The following is an 11,930-nucleotide window of genomic DNA, read 5'->3' as shown; positions in this document are numbered from 1 at the left end:
GAACCACGTAAGGTTGACATATATCAAGATGTCCCTAAAATTACACAAAAGATTCTTAGGCATCCCTTGAATCACGACCAGTAGGTTAAAGATGCTTTTTTTTTTTCCCCACTCCATGTCTTGCACTGTCTTCAAACAATGTCATTCTTGCATTATCTATTACCTGAAGACTGTGCACGTGGCTAGAAATAGTTTATGCTGAAGGAGGCGGTGGCCATGAAAAGCATACGACCGTGACCTCACGTTGACCCACAAGTAATATCTCCAAATTCGGAGAAGGCACAAAATTGCTTGGCTCCATGGATCTCAGCTATTCCCCAGGGCTCCTGTTGATGTAAACTGGCATGGTCATTTTTCTGCAAAATATATAATGCTCTACATGAATCGTTGAACTTATATTGTAGAATAATTTCAATACGTTTCACATCTCTGTAACAAGTCCCACTAGAGATCTTGGTTGGATTGGAGCTATAACCAATCTAGAAAAATCACTACACTGTTGAACAGGGATGCGTGGTTGAACCCCAGAAAAAGTTAAAAAAAAAAAAAGCTGATCTTAAGTATAGAACTAAAGATTTTGTCTGATTCGCTTCACAAACAATTCTGCTTGAGTCGAAAGCGGCGCATGTGACACATGCGAGAGAGCCTCTTCGACAATGGAGCTCTTGACATTGGAAACTGTCGATTGTGGCAGTAGTTCGCCCGTGACGTCATTGATATATAAGTTGAACTTTACAGCTGGAGATGCCGCTAGAACGAAATTCACTCGAAGTATAGTGCCTTCGTTGGAGTTATGGGAGGAAACTGATACATTGAAGTTTTGTAGTTCAGATATCTCAAGTAAACACTCGACCATATTTCTGTAAAAGTCTGCAGTTAATTCCATATCTTTGTCAGTCGCTTTCAACTCTTCATTGCGAATTCGAACAACTTCCTTAGTATTCTTGTCGATGTTCTCACGCTGTGTACGAAGCTTCTCAATGTCCTTTTCAAGCTGGATTTGCATGGCCAGTGCCTCGTCAATAGACTGGCTTGTCTTTAAAATTTCATCGTCTAAATCTTGAATTTCCGATAAATAGTCATTTTCGAGGATGTCCAGCTCCTCTACAGATGAAATATTCAGTTGCGGATCAGGATGGTCGGGAATCTGCAGCTGTGGATACTCTTCTTGTAATCGTTGAAACTCGCGTTGCATTTCATCTATTTCACGATAAAGAGTGTTGGTTCGCTCGTTGGTAGCATTTACCAGCTTGTACTCAGAATAGATGTCACGAGCTTGTTTGTCTAGACCAGCTAGTAGCTCTTTTGACTTTGCTTTTTCTTCCTTGAGACGGAGCTTCTTTCCTTTGGTTTTTTCCTCCACGTCTTTCATATCCCATTGTTCAACGAAAAAGGGGGGATCGTTAATTATTGCCCGGAGAAACCTTTCCTTGGTCTCTTGTTCCAGATAAGTAAGTTTCCTTGTATCAAACAGCTCTTCATATCTTTGGATGTCAAGATCAAACTGACGTGGGTTTGTGTGTAGCTTGTGCTTGGAAGTGTTTTTCTTGTCTGAGTCAGGGGTTATACGCTTCAGGTAATCTTCCTTGAGTTGAAAGATGTTCAAATCGCTCTCGCGAATCATGGGTTCAAGGAGAGACATAGTGGGAAGTTAATTCAAATGAGAGATGAAAATCTGATAAAATTGCACTTGTTTTCTTTAAATGAGCGAATTAGTCCACTATAAACTGGTGGCTAGGATGATAAAACTGTTAAAGAGCGTAGTTTTAGATGTAATGAAAGTTAACAGAGAAAGAGAAAAAGTTAGAAACAATAAATAATAAGGGACCAAAGAGAACTAAAAGTTAAATGAAAATGAAAGAGAGGCAGCCGACACACGGAATGTAATGAGAATGAGTGAAAGAAGTTCCAATGCGGTTTGGTTCGATAAGGTTACGTTCAAACTCTATATCCAAGACCTCGTACAATGTAAAATCTTAAATTGAACCTTCGATTACGCAAGAGTAATAAAGTTTCACCGATCACTTATTTAATATAACGGTAGTAATGAGGATGTTGTTGTTGTTTATTCACGCTTTATGCAGGAGAAATGCTGATTCTATGGATGCCCGTACCGGAGTTATGGTACTGCAGCAGACAGATGCTTCCTGGTGCTTTAGAAGGCAGTATCTGTCTCATATGTTTGTTTACATTCTGCGTCAACCGTTAAAGTTACTTGCCGTATCGAGGCGAGTCCCTCTGATTTTGGGTTCTCGCGTTGCCGCGACGATCTTCAGTTTTGGACCAACGCGCGCACGCGCCTTACCCCTTGATCCTCTCTTTCCCCTGCGTATGGGTTCGTCTTCTTAAGCAGGGTGAATCCAACTGAGGTTCTCCTCTCTCCTGGTTTCCTTTTGGCCTGGTCCGTGGCCCTGGTAGGGTTAATATAACGCAGGGGCATTCGGAGAAATACCCATTTGGTGGCTAATACAATTGACTCATTGGATAATCCACTCGTTTCTCTATTTTCATCATTGTGCTGTCGTTACCCTTCCAGTGTATACCAATGAAGTGTTTTGTTCGGAACTTTACAAGCCATTTATTATTTTTCCGCATAGAATTATCAGACTTTTTTGACGTATTTTCATGGTAGGAGATAAAAGGGCTTAATTGAGGTTCAGTCGAAAATCGGATATCACGTGCAGAATCCTTGAGCTTACCTCCTGATATGGGAGGACAGGGCGACCGCTAATTGTGGCTTGTGGGACCGAGGGTTGTGCCAAATAGCCGACCTGCATGAGTAATAAATAGAAGCTCATCGGTAGAACGACATTTTAGTAGATCGCTTCTGTGTATACCCCTGAATTTTTGTTAGCGCTGGGAAAATAAACTACCACAAAAAGCGTTCCACACATCCTGTATAAACACACATTTATTAGGGCACGAACATAAGAATAGCCCTGACAGTGCATAGATGAAATGGTGAGCGGTAAAGTTGCGACAGGAATCACCGGCAGGAACTGGGCTGACTCACTGGACACAGTTATAAAGGTTCTTAATGATAAGGATGGTAAAGACAAGACCCTAAAAGTGATCCAGTATACGGGCAAGCTAATATTATGGGCTGGGGCCCGTAAACCACTTAAAGCGACATTTGACAGCTATCCAATAGCGAACCGAATAGATCCGTTAGTGTCGAATCTATCGGGATTCAGAAAGACAATTAGGTTAGGAAACTGGCTTAGCACCGGCAGAGCTATGATCAAGGCTGGCTTGGAGGAAGCGGAATGGATTGATTTTATTGATTTATACACAGAAATATGTGATGATTTATATTTATTGGCGAAAATAGGAACTGTCTCCTTCCGAGATGCTAAAGTTCACAAACGTTGGGTAGAGATTTTTGATAGAGAAGCATGCCGTGGATGGTTCCTGGCGATAATAATTAATTTATATGGGGAGTATAAGAAGCGTCTGACGATTGAACGGAAAATCCAGGCTGAGGTGAGGCAGAAAGATTCAGAGAAGCAAGGCACGCTGGTTGATTCTTCTACAGCATCAGAATTATCCAAATTACATCAGGCAAGGTGGATGAGCCAGATTAACCTCGCAAAGCTTTTATGCGATTTCATATTTTGTGCTATTGACGTCTTTGAGGCTGATATCAACCCGGTGGTGCAAATAGTTACTGGACTGACTTCTGGATCAATAGGCTATTATAAGCTTTATAAAAAAATGCTGTAAATATAAATATCTATGCACTCTTTAAAGAGTTTCTAGTCATTACAATATCTTTTGTGTGGCCATCATCTGTGTTTAATATTCAGCCATCGAGCCATCGAGCCGTCATCGGAAGTGTGTCTAACCATTTAGCGTAGAACACACCTCACACTATTATTAGAAACTACAATGCCGAGATGCTTGTGGAAGAGGCCTATAAATGGCTGAAACATGAGTATTTTCATATAGAACATCAACCAATGACACCATTAGTACGAAGGGATTCGATTTGATCATTGTTGTAACCAATGCTGCTTAGTATCTCGTTCGTATGTTGACCAAGAGTCGGTGGAGCCCAACGAACGGTAGGCTGGGTCTCAGAGTACTTTACTGGTGAATTTACAAGCTTCACAGATCCACAAGTAGGGTGGTCTACTTCGACAACCATGTTACGGGCTCTTGAATGCTCATGATTGAGTGCACCTAGAACATCGTTGACAGCAGCATATGGAAAGGGGCGACCTTCAAAAAGATCCAGCCATTCTTTAGTGGTCTTCGTTTGTGTAATTTGAGAGATGGCTGGTACGAGGATTTCACGATGCTTGACTCGAAGCGCATTAGTCAAGAACCTAGGATCCTCTTTCCATTCTGGTTTGCCCAATGCATCACAAATATGTCTAAAAAGGTTATCATTACCACCTCCAATCATGATACTCCCACCCTGAGCAGTGTCGAATGCCTGGTATGGACAAATACTAGGATGAGCTGTACCTTGGCGTCCTTCGTCGGGTTGCCCTGATACAAGCACGCTACTAGCGATATTAGCCAATGTAGCTAATTGACAATCAGATAAACAGATGTCCAAATGCTGACCCCTGCCTGAGACTGATCTGTGAATCAAAGACGCCATAATGGAGTTCGCAGCATAGAGACCAGTGGTCAAATCAGTTACTGCAACTCCGACTTTAACGGGTGGCCCATCAGGAGTACCTGTGATATGCATTAAACCAAATTCTGCTTCCACCATGACATCGTAACCTGGTCTGAGACGATAAGGCCCAGTCTGGCCATAGCCAGTGATACTAGCATAGATAAGTTTGTCATTAATTTTCGACAGCTGATCATATGAAAGACCATATTTCGAAAGCACTCCGGGGACAAAATTTTCTACCAGAACATCTGCCGACTTGACAAGTTCATGAATGATTTTTCTCCCTTCTTCAAATTGGAAATCAAGCCCAATTGATTTTTTATTTCTATTCACACCCAAAAAGTAAGCTGATTCATTGGGTGCAGCAAATGGTGGACCCCATGCCCGAGTGTCATCACCTCGAGTAGGATGCTCAATTTTAAAAATATCAGCTCCCAGATCACCCAATATTTGTGTACAGTATGGGCCAGCTAGTACTCTGGTCAAATCCACAATCTTGACACCTTCCAATGGTAGTCGTTTGGAGGTTGGGCCGGCCGACATATGCCGAACAGAAATCACATGGTTTACTACCAGCTTCTGCCAATTGATATAATTCTTAAATCCAATTCTACTTGACACAAGCATTGTTTATTTTCCCTGTGAATTGGTTAAGACGATAATGATCTTAACCTAATCAAAATTTATACATATTTATACTCCTCGGGGCAATTCCGCACTTCGGAACTGTCCCTGAACGCGCGGCTAAATTTAGGTATTGTGGGGTATCCGACTGGCACCGACATTCTACATTTGTACCTTGGATAGGGAGGCCCGCCCAGCACCATCGTTCATTTCATTGATAGAATCTTTAAAGAATTAACCCGCTTAATGATTTTTTATATAATTTCTTCATGTTATTTATGAAGTTATTTTCATCACATGATATCAATGTTGATCAATGAATGATAAAGTCTAGTCGGCAAACTTTGACACGAAAACGAATCAATCTAAATTCTGCATGAATTACTGCTGCTAAACTGAGCGTCAAGTGGATTCAGGCGATCATTAGAAAGAATAATTAGCCGCGAGAGCGGTAACCCTATCTACGCGTTTGACGCATCTTCTAATTTACATTTGCGCGTTTGGCGTGAATCAACTGTGTCTTCTGGTGCAAGAGATGCTCTTTTGCTATGGTAGTTGAACAGGTGCCACTGAGACCTAGTAGGGTCACCAGGCACTCTAACAAGCGAAGAAAAGTTTCAGAATCTCAAACTCAAATCACAAACTCCGATGACGATGGGGATGAATTTAGTGAACCTCTGGGGCCCATCTCTACCACTGTGGGGGAACGGCCATCAGTAGATCACATAGATATTCAACTTAGAAATCCTGGTAAGTATAATCTAGGTGGTGGTGATTCGTACAGTGTGAGCTGTTGGCAAGTGCTCACCTATGTGATTGGACTGTAGGAATCATACCGCAAATGTGTAAAAACGAAACTAACATGCAAAGATGAACATGCTCCGGGCGCCATTATCAAGGTGGTCATGCAAAATTTTGTTGTATATTCTCACGTTGAGTACCGGCTTGGCAATTCACTTAACTTGGTTATCGGCCCAAATGGTACTGGTAAGTCCACACTGATTGCAGCCTTGTGTCTTGGACTAGGTGGCAAACCTGAAAACTTGGGACCAAGAAAGCTCGAGGATTATATTAAAGCCGGCTGCGATACGGCAGTTCTTGAAATCGAAGTCAAGGCTCCTGATAATGTCCCAGATAATTACCTTATAAAAAGGACCATTACTTCTAAGAAGAGCGAGTGGGCGTTGAATGGACGGAATAAAAGTGAAACCGAAATTAAGCAACTTATCCAACGGCTGAGAATTCAGGTTGATAACCTCTGTCAGTTTCTCCCTCAAGAACGAGTGGCCGATTTTGCTGGGTTAAATGCTCAGCAACGTTTGAGATCCACTGAACAGGCGATTGGAAGCGTAGACTTGTTAGAAAGACACGACCAATTGATAAAACTGAGTAGAGATCTTGCCACATTTTCGAAAAGTAAGGAAGATGTCGACGGTGAATTGGAGCGTTCAGAACGAGAGTTGGCAGAAAAGGAAGAGCTCGTTCAGTCCATGGCAGAATACGCTCGACTGCAAGAAGAACTAGATGCATTGAGAGAAGCGATACCATTTTGTGAGCTTAATGATCTTAAAGTGCGACGAAAAAGACTGAAAGAGTCACTGGATGAATGCAATGAACAAATAAAAAATGCCAAGAACAACAATGCCAGGATAAAAGAAAGATTAGACCAATCGCAAGTTCTGTATTCAGAATCTGAGAAGGAATTTGCAACTTCACAAGAATCCCATATCACATTGGAGCGGCAAGCAGAGAGAACTCAGAACAAAATAGATGAGTTGACTGCAGATATAAGATATATCAAGAAGAAAATCAAGCAAAAGGTGGAATCTGCATCTACGTATGAGCTTGATTTGAAAGGCTTAAGAAACGATATACTGAACTTAGAGAAAAATAAGGCACATCTGCAAGACCAACTCGCAGATGGCCAACTGGAAGAGCTTATTAAACAAATGGAGCATATTGGCACTGAGTACAACAAGGTGAAATCTCAAAGAAAAGCCAAGCTTGAGGAATTGGAAACTAGAAGACGTGAAGAGTTTTCTCCACTTGAAGCACGCCTGAAGAATTCTAAGGACGCCTTGAAACAGCTGGGTGATGCCCAACATCGAAGAATGCAGTTTGTTAAGAGCATAGGATTCAATTCGGAGGGTCGTAATATCATAGCAGCTATGGACTACGTTAAGAACAACCAAAGTTTGTTTCAAGGAACCGTTCACTGGCCACCATTGCTTTCGTTAGCACTAAAAGATCAAGACTGCTTAATTATGCTTAGTTTGATGAATATTAAGACTATGACTACATTTGTTTGTGAGTCCAGAACGGACTATCTTACTTTTACAAAGCATGTTATTGATAATCTACGATTGAATGTGAATGTAGTGGAGTATTCCGGATCTAAGTTTAAATCTCTACAAGATCATCCATTGCCAATTCAAAGAGATTTGCTGATATCTAACGGATTTGATGGATATCTAGTGGACCTGTTAGAGGGACATCCTTCCGTGCTGAATATGATTTGTATTGAAGAAAAATTACATGCTATTCCTTATTGCAAAAGTAGCCGAATATCAGATGCACAAGAAACATTTTTACAAGAACAAAATTTCACTGGCCGCTTTATTGACACAAAGAAAGTCGTTCAATATTCAAGGTCGGCATATGGTAGACGATTATTTACCACCTCTTCTAGAAATCTTAAAGGTGCGTTTTGGCTGGGTGCATTTTCAAATACCACTAGTGATGACCTCAAAAGGGAGCTCGAAGGAGAGATCGAGCAATACACAATACAAATAAAAGAGCTTGAAGAAAATGTCAAAAGCATCAAACAAGAGTACTTGTCTTTGGAGCAGAAAGAGAAGATGCTTTCTGAAAAGAGATTTGAGATTCGTCGCAAGAAAGAAAAGATTATGACGTTATCATCTAATCTAGAAAAAGTTGCAAAGTTACTTTCCGACAAGGAAAATGATTTGGCAGCTAAGGAAGCCAGCCCTCCTGATATTATGAAGGAGGTTGAGCAAGCTCAACAAGATCTTGAAGTTAGGGCCCGAAAATTAGCCAAAGAATGCACGAAACTTGCAGAAACGCTTGATCAGCGGATAGATTCGGAATGGACTTCTCTGCACTTGGGAGCCCGTATGGCTGTTGCACGAAGACAAGCAACAGCATTTGATAATATTATTAAGCAGGGTTATGAACATCTCGTTAAGCAGCAAAGTGATATTAAGGAAGAGGGAAGGAAAGTTGTTGTTGATATTAGAAAATTGAAGGAGAATCTGGCTCGCTTAGGTAGCGCCAAATTCGGTGAGTTGTCAGCTAAAGCTGAGGAGTTCAGTTCGAAAAAAGCTCTTGATGAGGCTATTGCGAAGCTTAATGCAAGGATCGAAATGGAAGGCAGTAATCAAATGGACAATATGGAAGATATACTTCAAAGCAGAAACCGGCTACAAACATCAGTCACTGATTTGAGATCACAGGCAAGCGACCTTGAAAGTGCGACAGAGAAACTCGACCGTAGCATTCAAGAAATTGCGAAGCATTGGGAACCGGAAGTTACGAAGTTGATTGATGAAATCTCTGACAAATTTGGTGAAATGTTTGCACGGATAGGATGTAGGGGCAAGGTTGTTTTAAAAAAGAGTAGTAATCTTTATGAGGATTGGGCTCTCGAAATTTTAGTCAGCTTCCGAGAGACGTCGTCGCTACAAGTTCTCAATGCACAACGACAATCAGGAGGAGAGAGATCTGTTTCCACTTCTTTGTATTTGATGTCACTACAAGGACTAGCTAAGTCTCCATTTAGAGTTGTGGATGAGATCAACCAAGGAATGGACCCTCGTAACGAAAGGATGGTTCATAACTTGATGGTGGATATTGCTTGCTCCGAGAACACTTCGCAATACTTCTTAGTCACGCCTAAGCTTTTGAGGGATCTTTCTTATCATAAGCGTATGAAAATTTGTTGCATATATTCTGGTGATCAGATTGGCGAAGAAGCAGCTACCAAATTATCTATTTCGGGTGCTGTTAAACGCTTGAAGCGCATGAAGGAGGACGAATGATGCGAATTTTTCATGACGATTTCTATAGAATAACTTATTTTATATACATAATTTATTTACAATTTCGAAAGAGCTTCTGTGGCCCGTAGTTTAGTAACATTTGGACCGAGAATGGTCATTATTTTGGGAATTGTTACGCCAGAAACCCCTCCTGCCAGAGTGTAACGTAACACGCTGAATATCTGTTTTTTGGTCCATTTGTTAGAGCTGGTTATTTCCTTGCAAATGCTTTCAGCCCATGAATCAGGTAGGTTTTCCTGGTCTAGTAATCTAAGGAACTCGGCACTGATATCTTTAGCATATGTGTCAGCTTGAAGCTCTTTCAAAGCCTTTACAGCAGTGTCACTTTGCCATGGCTGTATGTAGAAATAGCTGCTACGGTTTACAAAATCTTGCACAGATGTAAGATTTTTAGTCCCAAAGGCTTCCAGCACCTTTGCTGTGTATTCTTCACTTAGAACCGAAGTATCTAGATCGGCCTGTTGATTTTTGACCAATTCCATCTGCATACTATGACACTCCTGTACAATGCTATTCAACTTCGTTTTATCAGCAAGTCTCTCTCTAAAATAATGACTGTTGAAAAACATAAGCTTTTTGTCATCCACTTTTGCATTTCCTTTTGTGAGTCCATCTAAATTGAATTTCTCTACGAGATCTTGTAGTGTAAATAGCTCAGATATAGTAACCCCAACACTCTCACGAGGTGGAGACCAACCGAACAGGGCAACAAAATTGACTAAAGCCTCAGGCAAAATACCAGAGTCACCCATTGATAATATTCCTCTGTCACCCGAACGTTTACTTAGCTTTTTGTCCGACAATGATGTCAATAGTGGAATATGAATGAACTTCGGTGCCTTCCACCCTAGAGCAGTATATAGAGCCATATGCTTAGGAGTAGATGCGAGCCACTCTTCTCCGCGTATAACATGTGTGATTTTCATTAAATAATCATCTATCACATTGGCAAAATGATAAGTTGGCAGTCCATCTGATTTCACCAGAACAGGGTCATCATAACGAATATCGGAATAGTTAACCTGTGTCTGTAGTGAGAGAGTACCATGCAAGATATCGTCGAATTCTGGGTATACTGATGGTGATTTGAGCCGAATTGTAAATGGGTTCCCATTATGAGCTTTATCATCACTCTCTTCTCGCGATAAGTGAGAACATTTTCTATCGTAAGAAGCCATTGAAGGGGGGTGTAGCTTTCTGGCAGAGCTACTTAATGAATCTAACCGCTCTCTTGAGCAGAAACAACGGTAAGCATCTCCAGAATCTAACAACTGTTCGACATATTTGGCATATATTCCAGATCTTTCCGATTGCTTATATGGCCCATAGGGTCCACCGACTACTGGACCCTCGTCCCAATTGAGTCCCGTCCATTTCAACGACTCATAAATATTCTCTTCAGCTCCAGGGACCAGTCGCTTTCTATCGGTGTCTTCCAGTCGTAGCAGGAACTGACCTCCTGTACTCTTAGCTAATAAATAATTATAAAGTGCTGTTCTCAGAGAACCTAGATGAATAAATCCTGTTGGAGATGGTGCGAATCTCGTTCGAGCTGGTGCAGTTGTAGATATGTTTGTATCATTTATTGGAGAAGCCGGAGTCGTCTGGTTCTCGGATAATTTATTATGGGATTTAAGTGAAAATGGCTTTGGGGCCCTCTTTGCACTACGGATGGCACTCGTTGACAAAAATCTACGAAATGCCCCTGATGGCATTTTCCCCCTGAGCATGATAATGTCTCCGACGACTAACTTTTCAGTGCTTTGATCTACCCCGATGCATAGGAATATTTCCGTACCACACCACCTACAGTGTACCTTGAAGGTCATTCCCGCGCGGCTCCTGAATCACGTTTCCTGCCCCTATATATTATTGCGATATTATCGATCGATTAATAAATTATATATTCTACTTCAGACTTATTTTCGATGTAAATTGTTATTATCTTTCATAGCATATTGCAGTGTAAATTGGAACCCCTTTGGCGTTATCATTATAGTGAGTCGCTAAAAGGATAGCAAGGGGTCAAACGCACATTCCATAGTAAGCGACTTAAGTGGGAAACCGAAGCATATACATAGTTTCAAACAATTCTATAACTCTACTATGGCAACGCAACACGTCTCCTGTGTCGCAAATGTTGCCCGTCAACAGAGCTGTTTATTTTTTGAAACGTTTAGAGTGTCGGTCCAGATCTGGCCGTTACACATACTAAATCAGGGTCATATACCAAAATGTGAGTAATAAATATGAAAGCTAATCGGAGCAGGAAAACTTATATAATATAGATAAAGATTAATCATAAATGCGTCAGTAATTAAATTAAATTTTCCTCTGCTTAAAATCATTGATTTTGTATTGAATTTGATAAAATGAAGGATCATGGTCACATTCTTAGACAGTTGACGTACTGATCCGTAGTGGGTGACACCCTCTCCAATACTGTAAATTAAACTCACGACCTGAAGAATGTATAATATACACAAATAATATTAATAAAAAATCAAGGTCAGGTAGATCCTAACATGCTTATAATGAGACCAAGACTTGAGCTGCGCAACATGAAATAAGATGGAAATTAAAATTAGATTGTCTTG

At 40.9% G+C, this 11,930-nt stretch overlaps 5 protein-coding genes across 5 annotated transcripts; 2 read left to right on the top strand and 3 right to left on the bottom strand.

Annotated features, from left to right (window-relative positions):
• Window positions 1-568: 568 nt before the first annotated feature.
• On the bottom strand, window positions 569-1,642 carry AWJ20_1862 (uncharacterized protein; the record flags this gene model as incomplete). Its single annotated transcript, XM_018878774.1, has 1 exon — window positions 569-1,642. One exon carries the CDS (start codon window positions 1,640-1,642, stop codon window positions 569-571), a length of 1,074 nt encoding a protein of 357 aa, XP_018736043.1.
• A 1,316-nt stretch (window positions 1,643-2,958) lies between these two features.
• On the top strand, window positions 2,959-3,723 carry AWJ20_1861 (Peripheral peroxisomal membrane peroxin; the record flags this gene model as incomplete). The annotated part of the gene is made up of 1 exon (XM_018878773.1): window positions 2,959-3,723. The coding sequence occupies one exon, from the start codon at window positions 2,959-2,961 to the stop codon at window positions 3,721-3,723; it is 765 nt and encodes a 254-aa protein (XP_018736042.1).
• Window positions 3,724-3,952: 229 nt separating this feature from the next.
• AWJ20_1860 (uncharacterized protein) lies at window positions 3,953-5,257 on the bottom strand (the record flags this gene model as incomplete). Its single annotated transcript, XM_018878772.1, has 1 exon — window positions 3,953-5,257. The coding sequence occupies one exon, from the start codon at window positions 5,255-5,257 to the stop codon at window positions 3,953-3,955; it is 1,305 nt and encodes a 434-aa protein (XP_018736041.1).
• Window positions 5,258-6,159: 902 nt separating this feature from the next.
• Window positions 6,160-9,312, top strand: SMC5 (DNA repair ATPase SMC5; the record flags this gene model as incomplete). Its single annotated transcript, XM_018878770.1, has 1 exon — window positions 6,160-9,312. The coding sequence occupies one exon, from the start codon at window positions 6,160-6,162 to the stop codon at window positions 9,310-9,312; it is 3,153 nt and encodes a 1,050-aa protein (XP_018736040.1).
• Window positions 9,313-9,368: 56 nt separating this feature from the next.
• On the bottom strand, window positions 9,369-11,063 carry MSE1 (glutamate--tRNA ligase MSE1; the record flags this gene model as incomplete). Its single annotated transcript, XM_018878769.1, has 1 exon — window positions 9,369-11,063. One exon carries the CDS (start codon window positions 11,061-11,063, stop codon window positions 9,369-9,371), a length of 1,695 nt encoding a protein of 564 aa, XP_018736039.1.
• Between the last annotated feature and the right edge of the window lie 867 nt (window positions 11,064-11,930).

Source organism: Sugiyamaella lignohabitans, chromosome A (assembly GCF_001640025.1).
Source record: "Sugiyamaella lignohabitans strain CBS 10342 chromosome A, complete sequence".
Taxonomy (NCBI): domain Eukaryota; kingdom Fungi; phylum Ascomycota; class Dipodascomycetes; order Dipodascales; family Trichomonascaceae; genus Sugiyamaella; species Sugiyamaella lignohabitans.
This window is presented reverse-complemented; position numbering and strand designations above follow the sequence as displayed.